The 27,895-nt window shown below is 39.7% G+C and overlaps 1 protein-coding gene across 3 annotated transcripts in view; it reads right to left on the bottom strand.

Annotated features, from left to right (window-relative positions):
• Positions 1 to 27,895, bottom strand: part of GLIS3 (GLIS family zinc finger 3) — a 510,670-nt gene that overhangs the window by 307,405 nt on the left and 175,370 nt on the right. For all 3 annotated transcript variants that reach the window (XM_059924793.1, XM_059924792.1, XM_059924791.1), the window contains 2 exons: positions 24,071 to 24,278; positions 17,224 to 18,343 (listed from right to left, as the gene is read on the bottom strand). In XM_059924793.1, the coding sequence (XP_059780776.1) occupies positions 17,224 to 18,343; positions 24,071 to 24,201 (1,251 nt within the window). In that variant the 5' untranslated portion in view covers positions 24,202 to 24,278. The remainder of the gene's footprint in view (positions 1 to 17,223; positions 18,344 to 24,070; positions 24,279 to 27,895) is intronic.

Genomic DNA, 27,895 nt, shown 5'->3' with positions numbered 1-27,895 from the left:
GTTCTCAACCTGCAGCAACTTTGCCCCCCAGGAGACATACAGAATGCCTAGAGATATTTTTGTCACTACCAGGGATAAAGGGGGTGCTACTAGCATCTAATGTGTAGAGGCCAGGGATGCAGCTAAACATCCTACAATGCTCAAGAGAGGTCCTCATCAACAAAGAGTTATCTGGTCCAAAATGTCAATAGCGTAAGGTTGTGAAGCCCTGCCCTAACTAGTAGAACAGTAAACCCTGCTAGAAAATATAAGACAGTCCCTACAACAGATATAAACTCTATAAAATATAGACTTAAATATTAAATATCACTGTTTTTAAGCACTGAATATACTTTCGTAGTCACTGGATGGAAACACACACACAGATTTTAAGCACTGTTAAAACCTCCATTTTCTCTTTGTACTCACCTTCAATAGCTCTGCATAGAAAGAAAACATAAAGTGAATGAGTAGGTGCTAGAAAATGGGGGGAGAAGAGAGGAAACAGAAGGGAAAAATAAATGTAAAAAAATCCCTATCCCTTCTCTGAATATAGACCTGACATAACACTTCAGGCAAACAAAAGAGGCATCTTGTTGGAGCCAATGAAGTTTTATTGCCATAGACATGAACATCATAAAATTTTCCAAAAGCTAAAATGTAAGGTTTTGTTCCCTAGCTATCACAATCTACAGTAAACAAACCCAATACATGGTACACAAAAGGTTTTTCATTAAGCTGTTTCTAGAGTAGGAAGAAATATAATTGTGTGATCTTAAAATTAAAATTACTTCCACAGACTCACTGGGCTTCAATGGCCAAGAACAGAATCCCTGAGCCTTTCACACAATGTACACATTTAGGACATGAACCCAAGTACAACCCCTGAAAACCTCAAACCCATAGCTCTTTCATATTGCTCCCTATCAACATTATGGAGACATTCATGGAGCTGGCTGTCTAAGCAGAAATCAGCCAGGCTATTGAGAACATGAATTCTGGAACACAAGCTACCATCAAATTCACTGAGAGATTAATTTATTAAAAGACAGAATCTCAGAATTTCACTGTTGGAAAAGGAGAAAAAAGTCACCCATTATTTTTTGAATCCCCTCAACAAACTGACCAAGAAGTCATCCAATCTGTTCCTGGATTCCTTGTCACCTCCATGTCACCTCAATGATAGAACTGACTTAAGACTATTTCTTGGAGCTTACACACTGTTAAGTTCTGTATAAACTAAGATATATGGATGCTATTATTAACAACCCCCCAATTTCAAGAGCATAAGACTATGACGGTAGAAACCTATTTATTCTCTTGAATCATGTACTCCTTGTATTCTGTCTGCTTATCTTCTGATCTGGAAACAGAAATACAGGTATGTCAATGGCGGTCCAACTTGAACCAACCTCTTCAACCCTATCTTTTTCTCTTCAATGGCACCTTGAAATTCTCCTAGATATATGGAAGGTAGGGTCAGGGCAACACAACAAAGCAGGGCAAAGGAGATACAAGCTGTTTGGGAAAGAGGACTTGACTCCTACAACTCATCTCTCCTTTCACCCACCCCTCATGGGATTCAGGAGTACAGACACCAATTTTTTCATGACTCTACTTATTTCACTTTCAATCAGGTCAGCCAATCTCATAACCTTGAATACTATCTATACACAGGTAACCCCAAAATAGTATCAGTCTAGACTTCCCTGATCTCCAGATGCACCCCGGGACTCACACCACAGGCTCCTCAAACTTAACAAGTCTAAAACCAAACTCTGGGCTTCCCTGGTGGCACAGTGGTTGGGAGTCCACCTGCCAACGCAGGGAACACAGGTTCGAGCCCTGGTCCAAGAAGATCCCACATGCTGCAGAGCAACTGGGCCCATGTGCCACAATTGCTGAGCCTGCGCTCTAGAGCCCGTGAGCCACAACTGCTGAGCCCATGTGCCACAGCTACTGAGCCTGCGCTCTGGAGCCCGTGCTCCACAGCGGGGAAGGACACCGCAGTGGGAGGCCTGTGCACCACGGCGAGGAGTGGCCTCCGCTCTCCGCAGCTAGAGAAAGCCCGCGCACAGCAACGAAGACCCAGTGCAGCCAAAAATAAATAAATTTTTTAAAATAAATAAAAATAAAACCAAACTCTCTGTTTTCTCCCCAAACCTCCCACAGTCAGTTAAAGGTAACTCCCATCCTCCCAGACTCCAAACCCTGGGGTCACAGCTGACACTTCTGTCTCCCACATCCCATATCCAATCCATTGAGAAATTCTGTCAACTGAGTTCTGGCTCTGTTTATATAGCCAGAACTCAATTGATTATCCTAACTTCTACCTCTGGACATGAGCAGGAAGACCAGAGAGAAGGTTACTGCAATGATCCCAGTTACGGAGGCTTGGTCTTCCTGCTTCTATTCCTAGTTCCTCTTCAATGTACACTCCATACAGCATTCAACAATTATATAAAAACATAATATAAATCATATCATCCCTCTACTCAAAACTATCCTTTCATGGACTACCGGCCCTAAACAATCTAGACCCCATTTTTTCCCTGAATTCCTCTTCTCTTTCATCCTTGTTCACTCTACTCCAGCCACCCTGGACTCCTTGATGTTTCTAGAACAAACCAGGCCAACACTACTGCCTCAAGGCCTTTACACTTGCTATTCTCTCTGTCTGAAACCTTCTTCCTCCAAGTATCTGCATTATTTACTATCCTTCCCTCTAGAGCTCCAAGAGGACAGGGAGTTTGGGGTCTGATCTGTTCACTGCTATATCCCCAGGGCCTAGAAGAGTGGTTGTTATGAAATAGTTGCTCAATTGCTCAATAGTTGAATGAGTGAAATAGAGATAGTCATCAGAGACCTTTTTGTCTTACACCTGCGGATCACTTTTAGAGACCACAGAGAGCACGCACACCTGCAATTAGATGAATGACTCAGTATTAAAATGTAAACATAAACCAAATATTTAAAGATCTTTAAGTGAAAAAAAATTATGCAAATAACTTTACATTTTCCATATTAAGATAATTTCCTTTTATATTATGATCATTTGAATTTTATATAATATCAATGTTAGCAAAAATGAAGGCAGAAACCAAATTATTTAGAAATGATCAGTACAGCGTTTTTTAGAAATGCGTGAATTCTGTATTTAAGAATTTTAAATTGTCCCCCGTTTCAGACACCTTCAGTTAAACCTATTCTAATCCTGGCTAAGTGAGAATCCAACTTCAAAATTTCACACCCAGGCACAGCTGTTTGACAAGTGCAGCAGGAGCCCGTCAAGACACTTGGCAGCGTCATTCCTTCAGAACACAATGGGCTTTATTTTTCAGGGTGGGGCAACCCCTATTACTCACTGATGGTAATTAGCAAGCCAATCTTCGGAGGAAATGTACAATCAAGCAACTAGAAACGTCTTCTATGAAACTCCTCCTTGAGAATAGATCATTGACACTGCAAATGGTCAATATGTACTCTTAATTTTGAACGAAACTGTCCATTGATTTACTATGATCTATGTTCCTGACCCTGTGGTCTAGTGAAATTCATTTTTCTGAAGTTCTGAATTCAAGAGAAGTGACAGTGACACAGCTGTTGATTCTGATTTACTACCTCAATGGAGTAAGCAATTAGAGTGATTTCTCCATTATTTGCTCAGATTATACAGCTCCTTCTTGCCTGGTTCCATCATAAAGACCCCATTCCATGAGCATAGCACAAAACCAGGGTTACAATCTAAAGCTGATCTCCCCAGGACACACGATGGAGCAGGATCAGGCTGACCCAGACAGCCGGAGTTGCTGGAGTCCTCACCAGTGGTGGGTCAATGCACTGGGCTGCTGGGAGAAGTACTTGCTACAGGAACAACTAGAGGTAATTGCTATAAACTCAGTCCTTGCCTCAAGAACCTAAATACTCCCCACCTCAATTTATGATGTAGTTTGGGGCTTTCAGAAAATATAGCACCTGTCTCATTGTCACCTTTATAACAACTTGTATCCCAGCACACCTCCCACCAACACCTTCAACAAGTTTCGACAAGTGCAGCTGCATTGCTTGAGATGGGCCAAAAGGTCAGGGCCCTGAAACTTTGTCAGCTTGATTATCTAAAGCGACTGGAAAACACTCCATGTGTTACAGAGAACAGATAGACTTTCCACTACACAAAAGCAGCTTTGTTTCTGTATATGTGACGCCTCCTAATTAGAATCAATGATTTTTTTATTGTCGTTCCTGATAAGCTTGTTTGCCTAGCTTCGTTTTCCTAAAACACTTTAAACGTTTCTAGGAAGGGTGAATGTCGGCAGAACACTGAGACAGGCCTTGAACCACGGCTGTGGTATTGCATGATGTTTACAATTCGTCATCCTTGGGGGTAATTTTGCAAGCTTAAACACACTAAAGGACATATTATATAGAGCCAGGCAATTTCATTTTGTTTGAATATATTTATGGAAACGGACCAAAAGTGTCCATAGAGGCACACTGTCATTTTTTCCTTTTGTGTGTGCCAGTTCATGACCAAAAGCAAGCATTCAGAGAATAGAAGAGCACTTATGACCACACTGTGTGTATCAAATAAGTTACTTTATGAACAGATGGGGAATATTGTGTTTCAGGGTCTTAGTAAAATAGCCCTTCACACCACATTTCTGTTCACGATGGTGTATCTCTCTGTGATTCATTTATGACCTTGCCCTTGATAATGAGCAGATATCCCTCAAGGGTGAGTGCCTGTGGGACATGAAGACATCACACATCCTCATGACTTAGAAAGATGATGAGCAGCGGGGAATTATGCACCAAGAACATGTAATTTGGACAAGGTGGGAAAAACTGAGTAATTCACTTGAGATAACAAGAGTTTTCCCAGCAGTGGTGACTGTACGGCAATGGAATCCTTGGAGAGTAAATAAGAAAAAAATGGTTGGGCTGGGAAAGATTTAGTAAGTTGAAAAGCAAGTTATAGAAGCCAGCACTGATAAGAAAAAAGAAATGGTCTTTTACAAAACCACTTTGATGAGATAGGGTGGCCACTCAAGAAAAACTCAAAGATCAAGATTTGAATGTTTCTTCTTTTCAAGGGGATACAGAGAACCAGGATAAGTCAGGGGTGAAGCAGGAGAGGGACGTCTAGTTGCTTGCTGCAGATACAATATTCTGTGTTTAATGTCCTCCTGTGCACACATAAAGACCACACTTCCCAAGCCCCCTTGCAGTTAGCTGGGGTCATGTGATTGAGTTCGGGCCAATGGGATGCAGAAGAAGTGAAGCGTGTCATTTGCAGATCCAGCTTCCAAACCTTCTGCACAATCCTCAACATGCTCTTTCACCCTAGACTCAGATTGCAGATTGCAGATTAGACTGAAGGTTCCTGAGCCACTGTACAATCACAAGGAGCAAGCTGTATTACAACATGAATAAGAAACAAACCTTTATTGTACCAAGCCACTGAGGTTTGGGGCTGTCTATTACAGAAGTTAGATTATCTTAACATACTCCAATAACACTTCCTTGTTATCGTTTGCCTTTTCAAATATCATGTTATTGCTTAAGAGTATCTCTCATCTCATTTTTAAGCAAAATTATTTCAGAGATCTTTAAGAGCAATGGAAAAAATTAATTTGCTTTCAGATCAGAATACAGGATACCCAAGGAAAAAAATGGCTGGCAACATTTTCTGAGGTGTTGGAGGGAACGAACGAACTGTCCTTTTGCTTCCTAAAAGTTAACTCAAAAACTTTATTTGCTTATTTTTAACATTTTATTATGGAAAATTTCAAATCTTCTCACAAGTAGAAACAATAGAATAATAATAACCTCCATGTACCCAACCTGACTCCAAGAATATATGTATATACACACATATGTGTGTGTATATATATATATATATATACACACACACACACACACACACACACATATACACAGATACAGATAGATCAGTTGATTGGTTGGTAAAAGGACAGAGATGTATGTAAATATATTTGAGAGATACTATATGTTATTCTAATCATTGAGCCAGGTGCCATGGGTAGGACTCAAAGATGAATAATGATGTTGGAATATGTAGTTAAAAAGAAGAGAATATGAGTCTCAAGCTCCACAAATTACTTCACTCTGAGGGCTATGGTGAAGATTAAAGTAATCTAGTAGCTCAGAATTTGTAACACCATTATTTTCTTTCCCTTTTCATTTCCGTAAATGAGTTTCTGTCTAAGGGAGAGGTTTAACACTTTCTTCCTAGTGAAAATAGCAACTACCCCTGGGAAGGCCAGTGCACTGAATCTTTTCTCAGTCATTCACCATTTATATGTATGAATTTTATCTTTGCTGAACTTTTTTCCCAAAAGCAAGCCTTGAATAGATGGAGGGAAAAAATAAGGAGCAAAAGCACGGCCCCTAAGGCAGCATGGAAATTCTGAGGGAAGGAGACAATAAGAGTCACCACAAATGTAATGGAAGACAAATTTCCATTTCAGAATTTTTTTAAGGTGGGGTCCCCCATTTTCCCTTCATTACAACTGCTCTTCCACCTCCAAATCCATTCTCTTGGCTAACAAAGCACCATTTGGTGGTTTCACACTAGAAACTGACTGGGAATGGGAGATGGAAGTGGCAGAAGAGAAAGAGTTTAGTTGTAGCAATATTTCTCATCAAAGGATGAGCTTTCCCAGCTTAAAACTTAAAGCATTTTCAAATAAGCACGCTAAAACACAAAAAAGAAATTGTTCTATAAATACAAGCCTGAGATGCTGCCTCGTAAATTTTAAGGACAAGACCAGTCAGATGCCTTATCTGGAGCACTCTGAACACCTAAGTCTACTGATGTTGGCTCCAGGCTGTGCTCTCTGGTCACACAGGCAAATGGCCCAACATTGGGAGGCTCAAGCCCCAGGTGAGGTGAGTGCTTCTAGAGCAGGAAGCTCATGTAACAAAAGGCCAGTCTCTGCTTTCACTCTGCCTTCCCCAGTCTAGAGAGGCATGAGGCCCTAAGGTGTTCCAGATTGAATCACCAGGAATGGGTGCCATTTTGATGAGAATTTACTTAATGTGCACTCCTCTAACCATCTCAAATATTTAGCTCTGCTCTGTATTAATTCAGTCTGAGAAGAAAAAAATTCCATAGTAAATCTTAGCAGTCAGAGTGTGGGGGGAAGTCTGGAAAGGGCTGACAAGCTCAACATGACGAGTACCAGTCCAACCTTTGCTTAACAGTACTTCACTCCTTTACGGATTATAAAAGGAAATATTTAACGAATAGAAGGCTACTCATACACAGGATAATGTATGCAGCCTCTGTCCACATCTTAGTCATTCTACATAACTGATCAAATAGCCTTTGGTCCCTAGTCTTCCTCAGGTTTTTAATTTTCTTTAAAGCCCACAACAGAAAATACTTTTATGTTTGTCTCCATTTATGTGTTTCCCTGGCTGATCATTTGGCATAAGAAAAATTTGTGTTTCATATTATAGCTGTCAAGAGATACATTTCAATGAAGAATGAAACTATAAACTTTAAGAGACAATGAGATGGTTTGGGGGACGTCAAAGTTTCATTTCACATGCACTAAAGCACTGTGCTTACTTCCTTTGTGATGCTGCCTCCTAAGACGTTTTTTGTTTTAACTTAATTTGCATTTGTATTAACTAGATGTGTAATTCTTTCTAATTTTCAAAATATTATCCCTGTTTGAGAGTAAAAGTCCTTTGTTATTGGCCCAAGGTGAATTTCCAGCCTCCCTTCACACTCCTACCTAGTCTTGGACCATTGAACTACCTAGGAACTGTTTCTTTCCTGGACTCTTTCACACCCCTGTGTTATCACATATTGTGGTCCTCCATTTGAATGGCTTCCTTCCTTTTCTCTGCGAGAACCACTGTCTTCTTTCACGATGCAGTCACCTCCTCTAAGACTCTACAGAGCTGGAAGTTTCTTCCCCTGTTTTCCCATTAAAACAATCTGCATAGACCTATATCATAGCCTTTGTTTCATTACTGTGTAAATAACTATTTTCACAGCTGTCACTGCTAGAAGACTGTGATCTCCTCAAAAGAATGTCCCATTTATTTCCATACCTACTCACCCCCAGCTTCCAGGACAGGGCATGGCACATGGCTTGTACTCAGTGATCAAATAAATGAATGAGCATGCATTGATTGGTTGGACACATCAGTGCATATACTGTTTGGTTTTTTGTGTTTTTTTCTATTTTTTTGGCCACACCACGCAGGATGAGGGACCTTAGTTCCCCGACTAGGGATCAAACCCATGGCCCCTGCAGTGGAAGCACGGTGTCTTAACCGCTGGACCGCCAGGGAAGTCCCTGCATATACTATTTGGGCAGAACAACTATGCATCCTGGTTTTCCTAGGACAAGCCTGGTTTACACTGATATTCCAGGGAAAGAGAACCCCTTTCACTCTCAAAATTGTCCCAATTTGAACAATAAACTATATGCTCACCCTAAGTTTGGAGTATGGTGTAATTACTCATGCACATTGCCCCTGCCTGCCCAGAACTAGGTCATCTCATTTTCCAGTTTCTCAGTTACTTTTCAAATTAACCATTTTTTAAAGTCTTCAAAATTCAAAATTATTAGTTATTCTCTGTACTCAAATCCAGCATCCATGGACCAAGAAAATAAAAATAAATACTGTACTGCAAAATAAGAACACACAGGTTTCATTCCATTTTCTCATCAAATTCCTATCTACACCAACCTCCCATATGAGCGATGACACCCACTAAACCAACCACTCTCCCCTCTGGTTGAGGCTGCCCACAGTTCAAGCCAAAGGGAAATCGAGCCTGCCCACCCAGGTTGTGTGTTTGCCAGCCACACATCCACCACCCAGGGTTACAACATTCATTGTCTTATTGATAGTCCAGAAGCCCTGACTCAGTAATTACAGTAGAAACTAACAAATATGCCCAGAAAAAAAAAAAAACATCTCTTTTCCACATCATTCTACCCAGAGCTTGAAGAAAACACTTCTGAAAGATCAAAGAGAATCAGACTACCTCTTTTATGGAAAAATAAATGCGGTCTTTCACTCTACATACCTAAATTCCATTTGGACTCAAAGATGTCAACACGACCACTCAGAGCAAACAGAATCAAGAAATATTCCAAAGGTCACAAAAGACATTTCTAATAAATCGCCAAACTAATTTTCCACACTGATGCAGAATGAACTAAGAAAAATACGTTTTAAAATCTACATATGAAGGATGCTCAACATCACTAATTACTAGAGAAATGCAAATCAAAACTATAATGAGGCATCACCTCACACCAGTCAGAATGGCCATCATCAAAAAATCTACAAACAATAAATGCTGAAGAGGGTGTGGAGAAAAGGGAACCCTCTTGCACTGTTGGTGGGAATGTAAATTGATACAGCCACTATGGAGAACAGTATAGAGGTTCCTTAAAAAACTAAAGATAGAACTACCATATGACCCAGCAATCCCACTACTGGGCATATAACCTGAGAAAACCATAATTCAAAAACAGTCATGTACCACAATGTTCATTGCAGCTCTATTTACAATAGCCAGGACATGGAAGCAACCTAAGTGTCCATCAACAGATGAATGGATAAAGAAGATGTGGTATATATATACAATGGAATATTACTCAGCCATAAAAAGAAACGAAATTGAGTTATTTGTAGTGAGGTGGATGGACCTAGAGACTGTCATACAGAGTGAAGTAAGTCAGAAAGAAAAAAACAAATACTGTATGCTAACATATTATATGGAATCTTAAAAAAAAAAAAAGGTTCTAATGAACCTATTAGGGGCAGGACAGGAATAAAGACGTAGACGTAGACGTAGAGAATGGACTTGAGGACATGGGGAGGGGGAAGGGTAAGCTGGGACGAAGTAAGAGAATGGCATGGACATATATACACTACCATATGTAAAACAGATAACTAGTGGGAAGCAGCCGCATAGCACAGGGAGATCAGCTCGGTGCTTTGTGTCCACTTAGAGGGGTGGGATAGGGAGGGTGGGAGGGAGATGCAAGAGGGAGGATATATGGGGATATATGTATACATATAGCTGATTCACTTTGTTATACAGTAGAAACTAACACACCATTGTAAACCATAAAGATAAAAAAATAAAAATAAAAATAAATAAAATAAAATCTACATATGAACAAACCTCAGAAGATCTGAAATATATTCTCTTAATCAGATCACTTAGGAAAAGATTACCATAATTTTTTGTAATTTTAAAAACATTATTTCAGGGCATGAAATTAGAGAAAAACCACAAAACAAATATGAACTAAAAGGAACATTAACTGTCATGTAGTTAATGATTTTGCTTAATGAGGATAAAGCCTCAAGTATTCAGCCTCTTAAAGTTTCTCTCATTATCTATTATTTTTCATTAATCCTAGAAGTGCCGGGCAAAGAAACATAAACCACGATTTGCTATGATATGTTTGCCCAAATCTGCTATGAATTTATTTTCAAGACAAAGTTCATGAAAGGCCAGTTCCTCAGGTAAAGTGGATTAAATGCCTTCTAAAGGGAAATAAAATTAAACCACTACCAAATGGAAGGTTCCTAAACTGTGTTTTGGGATGTAAAATCCAATTTGACAGACGCCTTATAAACTGTGGTCAATGCCCCATCTGATGAGAATTTCTGTGGTTTTGTTTTTACCTATACTAACGGGTTTGTAATTTATAGTGACATATATATGTCTACACTATGTTGTATATGTCTATACACAGATAAATATGGTGGCATCTCTTTCTTATGTAAAATCGATGGGAAAAAAATCTTGTGATTTAGTTGTATCTTTTTTAAATCACTGAGTTTGCATTATATATTTGACAGACTGATGCCTTGTGGGATACGATTTGGAAGCTACGCTCTCTCTGATCTTTACCAGATGTTTCACTGTTGGTGTTTCAGCCTCAAGAGACAAAGAGGATATTAATGTTAATTTTATTTATTTAATCACATCAGGCAGATTTGATAAAAGGGAAAATTCAATATTTTAGTAATTTACCAACTCTTCAGAAACATCCATAGTAGCAAAAATGTTTTGAAGATCATTTTATATTACAAGCAGAAAAGCTGCATTGTAGTTGTTAGGGGAAACACTCTATTTTACCTTTAAAAATGGGAACAATGTGACAGATTTGTCAGTTTCACTTTTTAACTCAAGAGGCAAGGAGGTGGCAATGACATTCATTACTCAGCACAGTCTCATCCCAACCTTTAACTGACTATTAATTGTAGAGAGAGAATACTCTGCATATGAAATGGACACTCAGTTGAAAGCCTTCTGCCACTACCAGCGCTGCTCTGTTATCTTCTTATCCCTTGTCCTGAATTTTATTCCAAGGGAACACGAAATTACCCTAATCATTGTCAGGACACCGATGATAATGAAAATGTAGTTGCTACTAAACAGTGCCTCCCTACACCTTAACTGAAATGACAAGGTAGGCTTTTATCTATCTAGAGTTCAGTGTCAGAATGTGGAAGCTTTTAGAGCACTAGTTCTCACCCTTCTGCACTTTAGAATCACCTGGAAAGCTACACACCCCACTAATTACATCACAGACTCTGGGGGTAGGACCCAGGTATGGGTATTTTATAAATCTTTTCAGGCAATTCCAATGTCAGCCAAGGTGGAAAACCACCTCCTTGGAGTAAGTAGGCAATGGCCAAACAACTTCCTAGTCTTAGAAAAATCGCTTAATTTCCCTAGGCTTTTTTCTCCTATCTGAAAAACTGGTATGTGTAGAAGGGAGTTAAGAGTGTTATACTCATTGATTTTCTTTTCTTTTCTTTTTAGATAAAAATATGTATTTATAGTTATAAAATATTTCAAACAGGCAGCAAAGCATAGAAAATATTATAAGATACCTATGACAGCTGTATTGCCACCACCAAACATTTTAATATTCTGCCATATTTGTTTCATTTCTCTCCCTCTTTGGATAAAAGATAAAGCAAAATCCCTACATCCCATATCTTTCTATTTCTTTCATCTCTAGAAGTATCCACTATCCTAAGGTTATCCTGCCTACATGATTTTATTGTTTAACCAAGTAATTATGTATCTACAACAACTGTATAATACTGCTTAGCATGTGTTTAAATATATGTAAATTATATTACACAGTATATACCCTTTTGCATGTAATTGTTTCATTCAACATTGTTATCTATTTATCCATGTTGTTATCTATCAATCTATAGATATATCGATTTATATATAGTTTCTTAATTTTAAATTCCTTTATATTATTTCATTAGGAATAAACCACAGTTTGTTGACTTACCTTATCTATGGAGAGATAGGTTATTTATATATTTTTTAAAAAACAGAGGCATGGGGACTCCCCTGGTGGCGCAGTGGTTAAGAATCCACCTGCCAATGCAGGGGACATGGGTTTGAGCCTTGGTCCGGGAAGATCCCACATGCTGCGGAGCAACTAAGCCCGTGCGCCACAACTACTGAGCCTGGGCTCTAGAGCCCACGAGCCACAACTACTGAGCCCAGGTGCCGCAACTCCTGAAGCCCGCATACCTAGAGCCCATGCTCCACAACAAGAGAAGCCACCACAATGAGAAGCCCGCGCACTGCAACGAAGAGTAGCCCCCGCTTGCAGCAACTGAAGACCCAACGCAGCCAAAAATAAAATAAATAAATTTATTAAAAAAGAACAACAACAAAGGCATGTCTTCCTGCCACCAAGAGTTGCTCTAGGATAGACACTTAGACATGGTTTTGATGGATATGCTCATCTTCGCGTTTGCTAGATATTCTCAAAATTTTTTCCAAAGTGGTTACACTAATTTACTCTCACTAACAATGGTAAAACATTCCCTTCTCCATACCCTCCAATACTTGACATTATGAGAATTTATTAATTGTTGCCAATATGAAGATTGTGGAGTGATAACTAATAATTATGCTTAGATGATATTTTCCTGAGGTCCCTTCTAGTCAGGTAATTGTGGTCACCACATCAATGCCAAGTCTTATCAAAATAATAAACTAAAGGATGTGGGGAAAAAAAGCCTTCTTCCGTATTTTACAATGAATTTACTTTTCCTCAAGAAATGTCTTACATGGCTAAAGCTGGCCCATAACCCATAAATCAGGCCATAAAAGAGGAATGGGGACATGGCCCCAGCTCTGTATTTATTTTCTTGTATTCCATAATCCAATGTTACTTAAAAAGCAAACGGCCCAATAGTCAAGCCAAAGCAAATACTCTGCGTTTTGCCAGGCAAAATGTCTGTGGAGAAATGAGTCAATTCATACAAGATTCAAAGCTGTCTTTGGTCAGTGACATTTTTGTGAAAATCTGTGGGTGGGTAAAAGTTTTACAAAATTCCTTTTTGCTATTGGATAAAATTCATCCAGGAAAAATAAGCAAAATTTAAGTGGCGATCCACATTCCCCCTAATTCCCTTATTAACACTCCCTAACCTCCCAGTCCAACTGCTTTCTTTTGTGCACAAAGGCCAGGATCAGTGTTTCTGATCCTGGCAACAGAACCCTGTCCCTCTGCTCACTCTGCCCTGATCAGATAGGCTTTCTCATGAGAAGTACTGACAGACAGAGTGTGTCTGATCTCATTCAGAGCACACCTTCCTGGGAACGCTACCGAGGTGTTGCACACTCTTCAACTTAATGGGAAAAAGACCTACTACGGTAAAAACATTCTCAGTGTGCACTCAGTTGGAACACTTACTATGGCTACTGTTAGGGATGGTTAGTGTACATCTATAGTTTGGGGTTATTCTTTACGTTGTCCTTTTAGGAACATGAAACAGGGGTTTGGGAAAGAAACTAATTATAAGGCTCCATTACTTGCTCTGACTTGAGCATTTGAAACCTTATCATCTCAGAAAAACATAACAGAATTCAGCAAAGCTATACCTGGGAATGCTCAAAAGTTTTGATATTTCTGAGATTCATCAATGTTGAGGTTGGTCTAAGCTCAGGAAGGTCTAAATAGAATGATCTGGCACCTACAAATTGCTTTATTAGTAGACAGAAGTGAATGGACTCAGGTGTTTTTAATGTAATATTGCCATATTCCAGTTTCTGATTTAACTGAGGTCTGTCTGTCTGCCTGCTGAGGCCTTTACTTCTCAAGGCCTTTGCCGACGGCTGGGAATATCTCTGTAATCAAGGCCAAGAGCGGAAAGAGAGCAGCTGGTTTGGCTCTCCACAGAAGCAGTAAGAATGAGATCTACAGAAGGGTGGAGTTGTTTGGGTGGAAAAGGGAAAAGAAACCATTCTCTCCTTCCAGTAAGTTAACCAAATAATAAATTAACAATCTTCCCCCAGTTCTGCCACCTAAAGTCCTGAGAGATCTGAATCCCAGAGTTCTGGGTAAGGCTGAGGAGTTACAGTCAGAGACTCTGAGAATGTGTTCTCCCATGCATGAGATGGAATCTGGCATCAAGGGAGGACACCAGTGGTAGCCTCTTACTGTAAGCAGGCTGTCACTGAATAGCCCTTTCACACATCCTCCTTTTCACATGACTTCCAGAAGCTCATTGTGCTGCCTGTAGTCATGGTCACCAAACACAATTGGGTCATCACATCTTTCTTGGGTCAATAAGCTAAGTGAGTGAAAATGATGACTAACTCTAACTATGGTCCACAGAAAATTAATAGCAGTTAAACATACGTAAAACAGAAGTGGACAGGGTCTTATAATTTAAACTGCTCCTAGCCTTTGCAGCATGTGACACAGCCACAAAAACCCAAAGATCACTTCATGTCTCCAAAAGAAGAATGTGGTCATTTTACTTGGCAAGGATCTTGAGCTTTGAATCAACTACCATCAGTTTCTAAAAAAGTGAGAGATGAAACTGTTCAGTTTTAATAGTTCTTTGTGTCTGGATTCCAAGAGTGTAAAGACTGGTTTTGCAAGAGGCAGAAAAATGCATCTTTTTCAGATGCGCATCCACATTAAGCACAATGTCTTCTCTCCAAGGGCTACAACTTGAGAGGACTGCTAAACTTTCAGAGCAAAATTATTTGCTGCCAGTTAGCTACAACCCTACAAATCAAGCAGATGACGGGCAGCAACATAACAGTTTTCACAAGACACGATGCTCATGATATGTACGTTTTATATTCCTGCTAAAAATATACAGTCCCAAGGCAAGAACTGCAGCATTAGTCAGCCCCTAAGAAACACTGTTTTGTACAATACATTTGCACTATAACATGTGATTTAATGCTTTGTGGGTCTAGGTTTGATGTGCTATTAAATCTAGCAATCTAAATTTTGCACAGATTTCGTCTAGAAATGGGGAGTACGCAGACTAGGGGAGAGTGAAAAATCACCTCCCATACCCATCTTGAATAATACCATGAAAAGCTATGCAGACGTCTGCAAACATTCACCTCTCAGCTTATTCTTTCACTGAAGTATTTCTATTTTTAATAGTTATCATGCACTTTAGCAAAAGTCAACTTCATAAAGTTATATGCCTTTTCAAAATCTGGGGATAGTGGGAAAATAGGGAAATCCTTTTGCACAAAAATTAATTTTGCAATGCAAAAAAAATATTTTTGGGGATAATTCAAGCCTATATGTTTATTTCAGTAAAGCCAAATCCAGCAAACTATTTTCAGCCAGGATTAGTCAGAACTAAAAGGCTGGACTGTTTTCCTTCAGAGACTGAATGTCTTTCTTGCCTGCAATAGGCCGGTGTGTTCCAAACAGAGTAAATGGAATTGCCTTCAATTGCTTGTCTCTTTCTGGCATTTTTAATGCAGAACCTTACTGACAGAGTAAGGTTTTGTTGGCTGGAATGTAATTATTCTTTTCAGTCATATAACCTGGCATTCTTACAATGTATGAGCTTCACGTTTTCCTTAAGAAGAATCATAACATGGGGCATAATGTAAGGACAAGAAATGCAATTTCATTCCTCCAGAAATTCTTAAAACTCTTTCAAAAATACCTACTGGATGGTGAAAAAACGCTTCTAATACTTGCCTTACAACTATCACCTGTTTGGTTTGCTTTTCCATGAATCCGACAACTTGGCCAATCTATAATCAAGCATAAACCTGGTAAACATGGCCCAGATTCTTTATTATCAAGACATACTACAGAAAGAAGGGACTCTGGCTGGGGGAACCACCATCTAAATAAGTTCCTTTTCCAAATGATATATATATTTTACACATTTAGTGACCTGTAGCATATTCAATATCCAGGGAATACCTAAAATTCTCAGATTCTTAACTCTAAAAGAAATATTCCTGTCCATCTAAACTAATATAAATCACATGCTCTTCTTTTTCCAAGAGTTAAGCGAGCTGTCTGAGATTGTGCAAAGCCACCCTGGGATCCCAAGCGTGATGTCCTGCTTGTAAACCCTGAGGGTTTCTGTTAGGTGTGAAATGGTTGTGCAACCATTTAAGAGTCATATTATTCAAAAACAGTAAATTCTGCCAAGAAACAGAGATAGTTCCAGGATTGATGTTGTGAAAGGGGGAAGTGGGGAGAAAGAGACACCATGCCCGCTTCCTTCAACACCAAAGACACAGTCCCCTCTGGGTTCTTTCTCCTTATACATCTTCCACCGAACTCCCTCTCCTTAAAGTTCAGTAAGATCCAGTAAGACTCTGCTCCTGTGGTAACCCTGAGTGTTTTCATGCTGCCTATAAATCATTAACTAGTCTTACAACCTTGGAGTGTGCAGTGTGCAGGCGTGTGGGTGTATGCAGCAACATTTTTACTAGCCAAGTTGCTAAGTGTGAGTTCCTTTCCAAATATCAGAACCACCCCTCTAACCCTAACACTCACCCAGTTATTGGAGGGAAGGGAAAATCACTGAATATTTACTTTGGAAAAGAGCTAAAGCTTGCTGGTGGTGCAGTGTGTGTTCCTCTGCCCTGCACATTTCAGCAACTTCTAGTTGGTGCCTGGTGGGAATCAATTTTCCAAGACTTTGGACAGTGTGGCAGTGTGAACCTCCCCTGATCATGTACATCTGCAGAAGAGAATCTAGAAGTGGAGATACACCCCAGCCACTAATAATTAAAGAAAACTTCCCCTTTCTCAGGCTGAAGAGGAGTCAAATCTCATGGATACCTAGACCCCCAGCATCTGAACTCCATAAAAGAAGAAAATGCCACCTAACTTGTGGCAGCGTTTGGAAAACCACATACACCTTCAATGAACTCCCGGTGGGCTTTAGGAGACTCACCGAACACTTGTTGGGCTTCTCCCCCGAGTGGACTCTCATGTGGATCAGCAGTTTATAGCGGGCATTGAATGGCTTGTACCTTCGAGGACAACCGGCCCAGAAACAGGTGAAGTCTTCCCCTTTGCGCTGATCTATGTGAACCTTCTCGATGTGCCGCACAAGTTCCTCCTGCTGGTCATACAAGGCGCTGCAGTCGATCCAGCGACAGCAGTGCTTGCCCCCAACGTCTTCCATCTCCCCATCCTCCTCCAGGGCGGCCTGAGGCAGGGCCAGCGCTTGGGTGTGGTGGACGAGCTCTGGGTGATGCAGGTGCGGGTGGGCGTGGTAGGGGGGCGGGGGGCCTTGGGGCGGAGGTGGCAGAGGAGGCAGAGGGGGTGCCGGGGGCAAGTCCAGGGCGCCGCCCGGGAAGTCATCCAGGCGCTCCGTCTTTAGCAGGCCCGCCGGCTGGCCGTCAGAATCCAGCAGGCCGTGCTGCACCACCATGTTGTTGACCAGGCCGGGCTGCAGGCCGCCGTGCTCCAGCTGCTGCATGCGCTCATACTCCAGCACGCTGTCCTCGTCGTAGGCTGGAAGAGCCAGGCCGCCGCTGGCCACCCGCACGCCCTTCTGGCTGCTTGGCACCGAGCATGGCTGGGGGATACAGCTGCCGCGCACCCCCAGGAAATGCCCATAGACCTCTGGCTGGGGGGACATGTTGGCCGGGGAAGACCTCGACCCGTTGATGTAGGCGACCAAGGACGTGGGCGAGGTGCGGATGATGGTATTGAAGTCTATCCCAATGCCATCAGACAGCGGGGACAAGGACAGTGCTCTCTTCTTGGAGCGGGCCGAGTGGGACCTGGCCGAGGAGTGCCGGGGACTAGGGTAAGGAGAGTGGCTATTTTCCATCCCGAAGAGGTAGGATGGCAATGAGTTAGAGACACTGTTGCTGGGCATGGCTGTCCCAGGAGGAAGGCTGAGGAGATCCCCTAGATCAATGCCATTCTGAGAGCTGTGGTTGGAGGAGAGCGAAGGGAGAGCCCTGTAGCCGTGAGACCACTCTTGTTTCACGCTCAAGGCTGACTGACTTTCCGTCAGACTCAAAGTTGAGGATGCCAAAGACTCACGCGAAATAAGGGACCTGGAACAGCAGCCAGAAGGCGGGGGAAAAAAAAAGACAAACATTTTAGCAGGATATGGATTGCCTAAGAGCTAAAAGAACATTGCATTGACAATCCCTTAAGTATTTCCCCTAATTACATTCTCGGCTAAACACACATTCTTTGGCTAAGATAAAACCCAAGGCTTTTAGTTCCAGGTAAATAACATTTTACCAAGAAGAACAATAAAAGCTAATGCTCACTGGAATAATAAAACAAAAAGATCTATTGTTATAAATAATCTTAATACTTTAAATGATAATAAATAGTCCTTGCTTTATTTTTAAACATCTTTTTTTAATACAGGGAAAATATTAGAGACCTAGGAATAATTATTGAAGCTTGTTATGGCAAACCAAATGAACAAGTATTTATTAAGCATCTACTGTGTGCAGCACACTACAAATAGGCATCGCAGGGAACACAAGTCTAAAGAGAGTCCCAGCCTTTGAGTGAAATCTGTTTGGTGAGGTAAAACATAAACCTATGCTTAATTTGAAAAGAAAAAAAAAGTAAGTCCTCAAAGTCATCCAGGGGACCTAATAATAATTTCACAAGTTTATTTCACTGATATTAAGGAATTTTACGTTTCTATAAAAGACAGCAATTCACACTATAAGTACTCAGTCACAACATCAAATTGCCCCAGAAATAAAATATATATAAAATACAGCTGTAATATATATGGGAGTGACAGCCTGAAATCAAGTCATATTTGGAATTACGCATTTGGGCTGTGCAGGGTTTAATCACACCTGCTAGTTTTGGATCTTCCATGAACTGCTGTCCTTGAATCAGAGCAGATTTGGACTGAGAGCAAAGCATTTGCCTTAAGTACTTCACTTTTGCAACAATTCCTCTCCTGTCCTTCTTACCCTTTAAAAAACATGCCTCACATGTCACAACAATTAGCTGAATAACAGAATGCTTTGTAGTCTGGCCACCTTAAAATTCATTTTGCTTTACTATGACATCATTGCCTTAAAAATCATTGAAGAGAAAAGCTATGCCCTTTGGATGGAAAATTTGTCACAAAGAGGCTGGACATAATTCATAATTCACTGTACTCCCAACTCAGAATACTGTATACCAAAAAAACCTGACTTTTTTATATGTACTTGCACTGGCTTTCTACAGAGATCTTTTTTCTGACAAAACATTTAAAATAAAATATTGTATAGAATGTCTATCTTCCCAGAATGAACCCATTTACTACTTCCAGCTGTTATACAGCAACCTGTTGCAAAAGAACTGAGGGAAAAATAGAAGCATTCTCATCCCATCTGTTCCTCTTACTTCTTTTCACAAAATGGAAGCCAGGAACACTGTTTCCTACAAGCGTGAGAAATTAGCAAGAAAACATCTCGGCTCCGAAATGCACAGTATAAGGTGGTAGATAACACCGCTGTCGATGTGGTGTTTCCATCGAGCGAAGTAATGTTTACCGATGACAAACACAGCAGGAATTTACGTCCAGTTGCCCTTGACACAGATTTATTTTCCTCTGTCCAGATCCTTATATTTGGACTGAAGTCCTTCTGCAAGCCCCAGAGTGGTTTCTGAACCATCTGTTTTTAATTCCCCATGGACACTTTCAATTATTTTCCCAGCATACCTGCAGCTTGTAGCTCTCCCTGCAGAGCTCAGCTGAAGGCTCCTGGTGATAGGATGTCAAGGGCCTTTTGGTCCCTTCCCCAGGGAGATACAGAATTGCTTTCTGACCCAAGTCAAATCAGTAGTCGTGTCATATATGAGGCAAAGACAACTGACTTTGCTTTACGCCCTGAGGTTGAGATGGTTTATATAACATTCTCAAATGGTGCATTTGCCTGGTCACTGTCATACTGGAGGATTTCAGATTTTTAAGCAGTGAATAGCAGGCAGAAAGTATTTTACCCATCTGTATATACTTTTCGTTTGAAATTATATTATTTGGTTTGAGGGCTGCCTATAGTGAGTGAGACATGTTCATTTGTTCCATTGTCAAGAGATGTTTCTTAGTTTTCTCAAAATACACCTAAAGTATAGTTCGATTTAAATTTGAGCATAACCCCATGCAGGCACATTTCTGAACTCCTTGGACATCTCAGTTTTCTAAGACAGTTATCATATATTTTTCAGAAAGCAAATTCTATGTTCTATTCACTAAGGCAGTTATATGAATGGAGAACTCTCTCTTCTATCTTAAACACCTAATAAGAACAAAATTTCCAACAAATGGCCTTTGCCTAGCAGCCCACCTCCCTTCTGAGCAATTACCCAGATCTTTTAATATTTCAAAGTTTCTAATCCATGAAACCTGCTCCAAAGATAGTAGCTCTCAGTAAAAGTCCTCTTCCCAGAAAAATTATATACTGTCTGTACTGAGCCTTAAACATAGCTAACTTCAAGCATCTGTGGGTGTTATCTTCCTCAATAAAATTCAAAGTCCTCCAAAAAAAGGGGTCATTTTTATCTCCGCCAGTACCCACCAGAGTGTTAAAGTTTTCCCAAAAAATGTTGATTAAGGTGAGTAATCAATCAATATAATGATAACCATCATTTTTAACTTATGAAGTATTTTCCCTTTGTATTATTTCATTTAATACAGCCTGTGAAGTAAGTAAATTGGATTGTTTAAATAACCTCTGTTTTACAGAGAATAAAACCAAGGTTCTGTGAAATTCCTCCCAGTGACACCAAAAAAAGGACCAAAACTCCTTAAAGAAGTACAAATAAAGCAGCATTTGATAGGCAGTCACCTAGCTGGATCACATACATCCTCCATTGTTTTCCTCACAACATACCCCACATGTGGTCCATGCTGCTCTGCTTGATTAAAAGACCTGGTGTACGAGGCTTAAAGTCACACGAGCTACAACTGGAACACACATTTTCTGTTCTCTTTATGAAACAATATGCTGAATGACTGTGAAAGATTGCAAAGAACTCTTGCCTATAATCCCTGCTGCTACCCACACCAAGCCTATGGGAAAGAAAGTGACAAAGAGCTGTGGTTCTATCACCATACTTAGAGAAATCTCCATTTCCATATGTTCATCTAATCCTAAGCATATTATTTCTGGTGACTGGTTAATTTGAAGCTATATGTGAAAGAAAGATAACTCAAACAAAATAAAAGCAATAGGAAAAACTCAGAAACCAACAGTGAGATAGGTTAGGGTAGCTGGTGAAGCAAGAGCTCAGTAACTCTCATGGGGCCGTAAGAGGTGTAATGACCAAGCTGAATTGCTTGGTTCAACGCCAAGCTCAAAAGAAATACTAACGCATATATGACAAGGAATTCCTCAAAATGATGCTTAAGAGAATGACTACATATATATGTATACATATATATGTATATATATGTCATGAAAAAGAGATGTGCAATAAAAGAGTTACAGAATTGATCCAATAAAGTATCACTTACAATAATGAAATAAAGGGAAACAAATGCCCAGTAATAAGATACTGATAAAAATTATAGTTTTATGTATATACTTTTTAATAAAATGGAATCTTGGGCAAGAAGAAGTCATTATATGATGCTAAATATATTTCTACCACAAAAGGTTATTACAAAGGAAAGTGTTTATATTAATGAAAAGAGTAAATATAATACTATGTAGATCATTATAGATAAGTTGATAGAAAGGGAAACCTATGCTTATGGTGTATATGTTTACCTACAGCTAGAAGGATATATACCAAAATTCCACCCATGGTTGCCCGTGAGTGGTAGGATTCAGGATGACTATCATATACTGTCTTGTGCTTGTCCATATTTTCCACATTGTCTACAATGAGTAAGAATTACATAGATAATCAGGAAAAAACAATAAATTTTACAATTTTTTATAGGGTGGCCATCACTCAGACTGAACAGTTATGTCCCCATCAAGCTCCCCACCCCACCTCCCCCTCCCCCTGGGCATGCCCCCAACATACAAAGCTGATTCTCTCTCCATCTTCTCTTCATCTCTAGACAGCAAAACGCCTTCAAGTTGAACTGTTGCTTCCTGTCCTATCTCTCCTCTTACGGAACACACAAACCAATTTAAGTATCACAAATAAATGTGACCTTTCCAAATTGCTAAAAGTAAATTCGATATTTCACCAAGCCACTTCCCAACTCCTGTTTCTTTGCTCATCCTGCAAAAAATTATTTCCATAGAAGGGCTCACAGAATACATAGTCAAAACATATATGTCAATGCATCTCTAAGATGTTATCTTTTAAGGATAAAAATTTATGCTAAGGAATCAAATATGCCAGAAAACAATGAGATAATGACCCTTCCCTGCCCGACCCATGAAAGGGACTGCACTAGATACATGCATGGCTGGAGCAGCCTGTGCCCTGCCTACCTTCAGTTTCTCCATTAATTATGACTCTCTGCCTTCAAGGCATGGGCTGGACTTGCCACAGACAGGAAGCTGCAGGCTTCCCAATGACACCTACCCCACGAGTACAGTTAATTTTACATGCAATACTCAGCAAGTCTGAAGAGTCCCTCAAGGCATAATCATCAATAGGAAAATGACAGGAGCAGCTTCCCATCACAAAAAAAATCTCAGGTGAAAAACAGGTTTCCATCTCGTGAAAAAATTGGCATAAAAAATGATCCAGGAACTGTGATTTCAGATTCTCGAATAGCAGCTAGGAGGACAGTACAGAGACACAAGAGGGGGAAAGGGGGATAAGAGGAAAAGAAAAAGGAAGGGGAGGAAGAAGAGGAAGAAACAGAACCCAGAACTACAAGGCATCTCAGCAGATTCCAGTCCCCCAAGAAGAGGAACAGAGGTCCACGGAAGAGAGGTCCAATTCCTTTGCAAAATCACAGTTACAACAGATCCGGGACTAAGGCAAAAACTTTGGATTGTATTTCTCCAAGAAGACTACTTACAGAAGATGAAACAATTCATTTCAAACATAGAAATAGACCTTATACATTACACAGTATTTTGGTTTTATGTCCCCTGTAATATCAACCTTAAGAGATATAAAAATTTGTCTGAGAAGGTAATTTCCCTATTCAATTATCTCCCATGGAGATAGATGTATAGCATTTATTGGACCTACTTATTCCAGCACCTAATCAGACATTGTGTTGAAATGTTATGTAACTCACACACGAAAGTATGTCTTCCTAGACGCGTCATAAAGTCTTGAAATTCATAATTTCTATCTTTACTTTTTCAACTATCTCCCTAAACTTCAACTATTGTATTATGCAGGACCATAAATATTTAAGATACTTGGTTAGATGGGTGAATGTATGGATGGACGGACAAAACAACTGTAAAGCAGCCTTAGGATGCTGCAACATATACACTGAAAAACGAGCAGCTAAGATGGATGTGCATGGCACATCTTATCTTTCTAGGCCATGATATGACCTGCTTCACCAGGAATCAACAGATTAACACACTGGTATTTAGTCACAGAGGCCCGAAAATCTCAAAGTGGGCCTTAATTTCACTCACACTGTAAGACAGCAGGTATTAAACCATTCTTCCCAATTAAGATGATATTATGGCACACACAGTTTTTATACACATTCCCCTACAAAGCTCAAATTAAGAGAGCTGCTTGAGTGTGTGTGTGTGTGTGTGTGTGTGTGTGTGTGTGTGTGTGTGTTGTGCAGGCATGCATTCAGTAAGGAAAGGAAAAACAGTCATGGGTGTGATTATACCATAAGAAGGGGGAAAAAAAAAGTAATTTGAGACCTGGTATCTGAAGGAGGTATATTCAGGTTGGCTGCATTCATTGCCCTCTGTAAGCTAGGACTGATCTGGTTGCATGCTGTAGAGACCTGGCTTGCTGGTGGTGAAATGGGTCCCAGTCGCTGAACCATCATGGGACTGCTGGTGACCACTAGATTGTTGCAGCTGCCTTTTCCAATGGACTTGCACTGAGGCCCAAAGCCAAGAGCCCCTAAAAACAAATGAATCAGGTTAGCTTTCATGTCCCTTATATCAGAAATCAGTAAATACACATATGTGCACACTTATATCAGGACTCATCTTTAGAGACAGTCCTTGGATCATCTTTTTTTTTTCAGTATTAGTGATAGAAAAAAGCTTTCTCTAATTCCAATGAAAAATCCATAATGCTACAATAGAAACCCTTCTATAATCACCACTCATACAAAATATGCTTACATTTTGCTTCTTCTGTATAGAAGTGTCCAGTTATATTAAGAATCATATTTTATCATCTCTTTACCTAAAGGGTTAAGGTGGTAAGTAGATGGGATTACTTGTATCAAACCATGTTTTTTCTAGAATAGCTAATATCTTGAATGACCCAGCAAGGAAAGTTGACACTCCTGAAAAAAACTTGTTTAACTGGTTCATTTCATTCCAAGTCTGGTCTTCCAAAAAGCCTCTTTAAAAGGATATAGACTGGCTGTGTCTCTCCAATCTTTATTTTTCCTCTTCATCCTAATATATTTTCATTGGACATACACCCAATTTTTAAAAAAATCAAGATGAGAGAACCCTAAACAAAACATTCATTCTAAAAGTAGCATGTTAACCAAATTTAACATAAATTTTTCATTTCATTAGTAACAATCTTCGAACGTAGTAAAATTTGGTACATATCCCAGAGGGGAAAGGAAAAAAAAGAAACCCTCAAGAATCTGTGCCGTTACAGAAACGTGAAGAGCAAAGAGGAGAAATGTAAATGCTGCCATGACTCATTTATAAAAAATAATAATAGTGGTTGAATCATTCTAGACATTCTTTTTACATGGATATACTTTTTCAAACATTTTTTGCAAACTACCTGGTCCAGTCTCAGTTCCCATTTCAAATAAATCAAAATAAATATGATCTCAGGTTTTTCTGGCAAATTAGGCTCTAAAATTTTCTCACCAAATTCCCCATCTTTCTCGTTGATATATTTGGGATCAAAGTAGTAGAAAAGCATCACAGTAACTTTCCTTAGCCCTAAGAAGTATAATTTTTTATTTTGTCTTCTCAAAAATTAGGTTAATAGCCAAAAAAAATGACTTCTTCACCTTTTGTAACATTCTCTTCCAAGAGCCCACAAACTAAGGATAAACAAGACCTTAGAGTAATCACCAATGCTCTCATCAATGAAACCACATCTCCAAAGTGCTGGGAGAGTCACAGCATCTTTAGCTAGCAGGAAACCTTCTCTAGTCCAGCCCTCTGGGAAACTAAAATCCAAGTAGTAATTGACTTGTGTCAGTAAATCACACAGGGATTTACTGACAGAGCAGAAACGGAGTCTACAAGAGTATATTTTCATGGCACCTGTGTCCTTAAGTTTAGGTGCTGGATGCTTAGTTTCTTCCTTGGATACTTTCCAAGATCCAAGAAAGGTCCAAAAGAAATTTCCGTCTGATTTTTTTTTTTTTTCAGATACACAAACCGGAACCTTCCCCTCTCCATGCAGCTTCTGTCTGATGCATCTTCTTGTGCCTTGAAAGATCAGTTACAGATGACAGTCTCTCTGTTTTCATAACTCATATAACACTGTACCATCAGGGCTTCATCTTGACACCAAGAGTAGTGGGTACATTTTTGTGCAATGATCATAAACTTAATATCTTTATGAATTCCAACAAGCTACATGTGATCTGCTTTTCAAACCCCCTTTTTACCTTGGATAAAGGCGGTGTAATGGTTCATATCCTAGCCCAGTATATAAGACACTTGAATTCTATCCCCAGGTTCTATCCCTACCAGCCACTGCTATTAAAAGCAACGTTAGATGTCAGGTATTCTGTCAAATTCAGTGTCACATATTCATCTAAGGAACTCACTCATTTCATGCCTGTTTCCTTCACCATAAAATGGTATTAATATCTACCTCTAAAACAAAGACATATTAGCAGCTGGAACAGCACACCCAACAAATACTACTTGGTGTCAAAGCATATTAATACATTATGTCATCAAATCTTAGATGCCATATATTATAAGTCATACCATTATTTTATATACCAGTAAGAACATTAAACTAGCACATGGTGTTAATATTTCAGAGATAATCTGATGTGAAAATAATGCACACCTTAGCATAGATAAATACCAATAAGATTGCTGAAAAAATTATTTTAACCCTTTTCTTATTCCTGCTTTTCTCTCTGCTTGGCACAGCCTTACTCTAACTTGTCTACCTAGGAGCACCTCTGTCTTCAAGGTCTTGATTCAAAGGTCATCTTCTCTGTGACTCGCCCTCCCCTCACTGCCAACTGGGCAAATCTGACCAATTCTTCTTTTCGTTCCCCCACAGTCTTTCGTAACACATTTGCTTAAGCACCTTCAGGGAATGGAAATGTTTACATGCCTGTCATCCGTTTATACTTTATTGCTTTTTAAAGACAAAGCTCTTGTCTGAGGTATCGCTGCTTCCTCAGCACCTAGCCCAGGGCCTATACAGTACACAATAAAGTCTGTCAATGAAGCTAAGAATGAATGAATGAATGAATGAAAATAAAAGATAGTTATACATGCTATTAAATACTGACACATTATTTCCACTGAAGCCCTCCTAGTCTTCTTGTCTAAAACAGTGCCATTTTTCAAAAACAGACTCAAACTAAGTCAATCCTTTGATGTTTCTCCACAGTGTGGCTAACTAGGTCTGAATGGAAGATGAAGCTGCGGGAGTAGTAACTATAAATCCATCTCCCTGGACTAGAATTTTACACTGGTCAAGGTTGCCCTTGTAACCCTATACCCTGGACCCTCACATTCACAGTATTTTCTCCATCTGTAATAAAGAACCATTAATCCTCCCCTCCCCAGTGTCTCCATCATTTTCACTGTAACACCTCCTACTCCCAAATTCACTGGTCAACTTGAGCCTCATCTAACCATAGAGGAGTGACAGCTTCTGACTTGACTATCACATACATTTAGCATGAAGCCATACGGTAAATTTCTTGGGAACACATTATGTTTGTGGAGCAGCTGTAAGAATGTACTGTAAAATGGCATCAACACTCTCACACAGGGAGGCAAATAACAGTTTGACCAAGAACCACTGTGCTTAATGCAACCATCTAACTCCAATTTTTTTTCATAATGCCGGACAGAATGAACACCTCCAGACTGCTCAGAATTGTGTAGTGCATTGTAGTATGGGCTCTGGAGACAGCCTGCTTGGGAACCCCCAACCCAGGTTGTGTGACTTGGGCAAATTACTTAAACTTTTGTGTTTATCTCTATGTGTTCTCATCTGTAAAATGGGAATAAAAATAACACCACTTCATAAGGTGTTATTGTGCATCTAGTATTAATTACACACGTAAAGGACTTCACACGTTGCCTAGGGCATCGTAGGTACTTGATGGATGTTAGCTGCAATTTTTGTTGTAGTTATTGTTGTTATTATTGTTCATGCCTGTCATCACTTTTTTTTTTTTGCTACATTCTCTTTCTTGAAGTAAGAAGAAAACAGTTCTTTATAATTCCTTGCACAAAACAAGATACAAGTAAATGATACTATTTAATTCTCTACCCATTTCTTTCTGCTTTGAGCGTGGAGCCAATTTTTTCAAAACCAGGTGTCAT

The sequence above is a fragment of the Balaenoptera ricei genome, chromosome 6 (assembly GCF_028023285.1).
Source record: "Balaenoptera ricei isolate mBalRic1 chromosome 6, mBalRic1.hap2, whole genome shotgun sequence".
NCBI lineage: Eukaryota > Metazoa > Chordata > Mammalia > Artiodactyla > Balaenopteridae > Balaenoptera > Balaenoptera ricei.
Note: the sequence above shows the minus strand (reverse complement) of the source record. Positions and strands in the feature narration are given on the sequence as shown.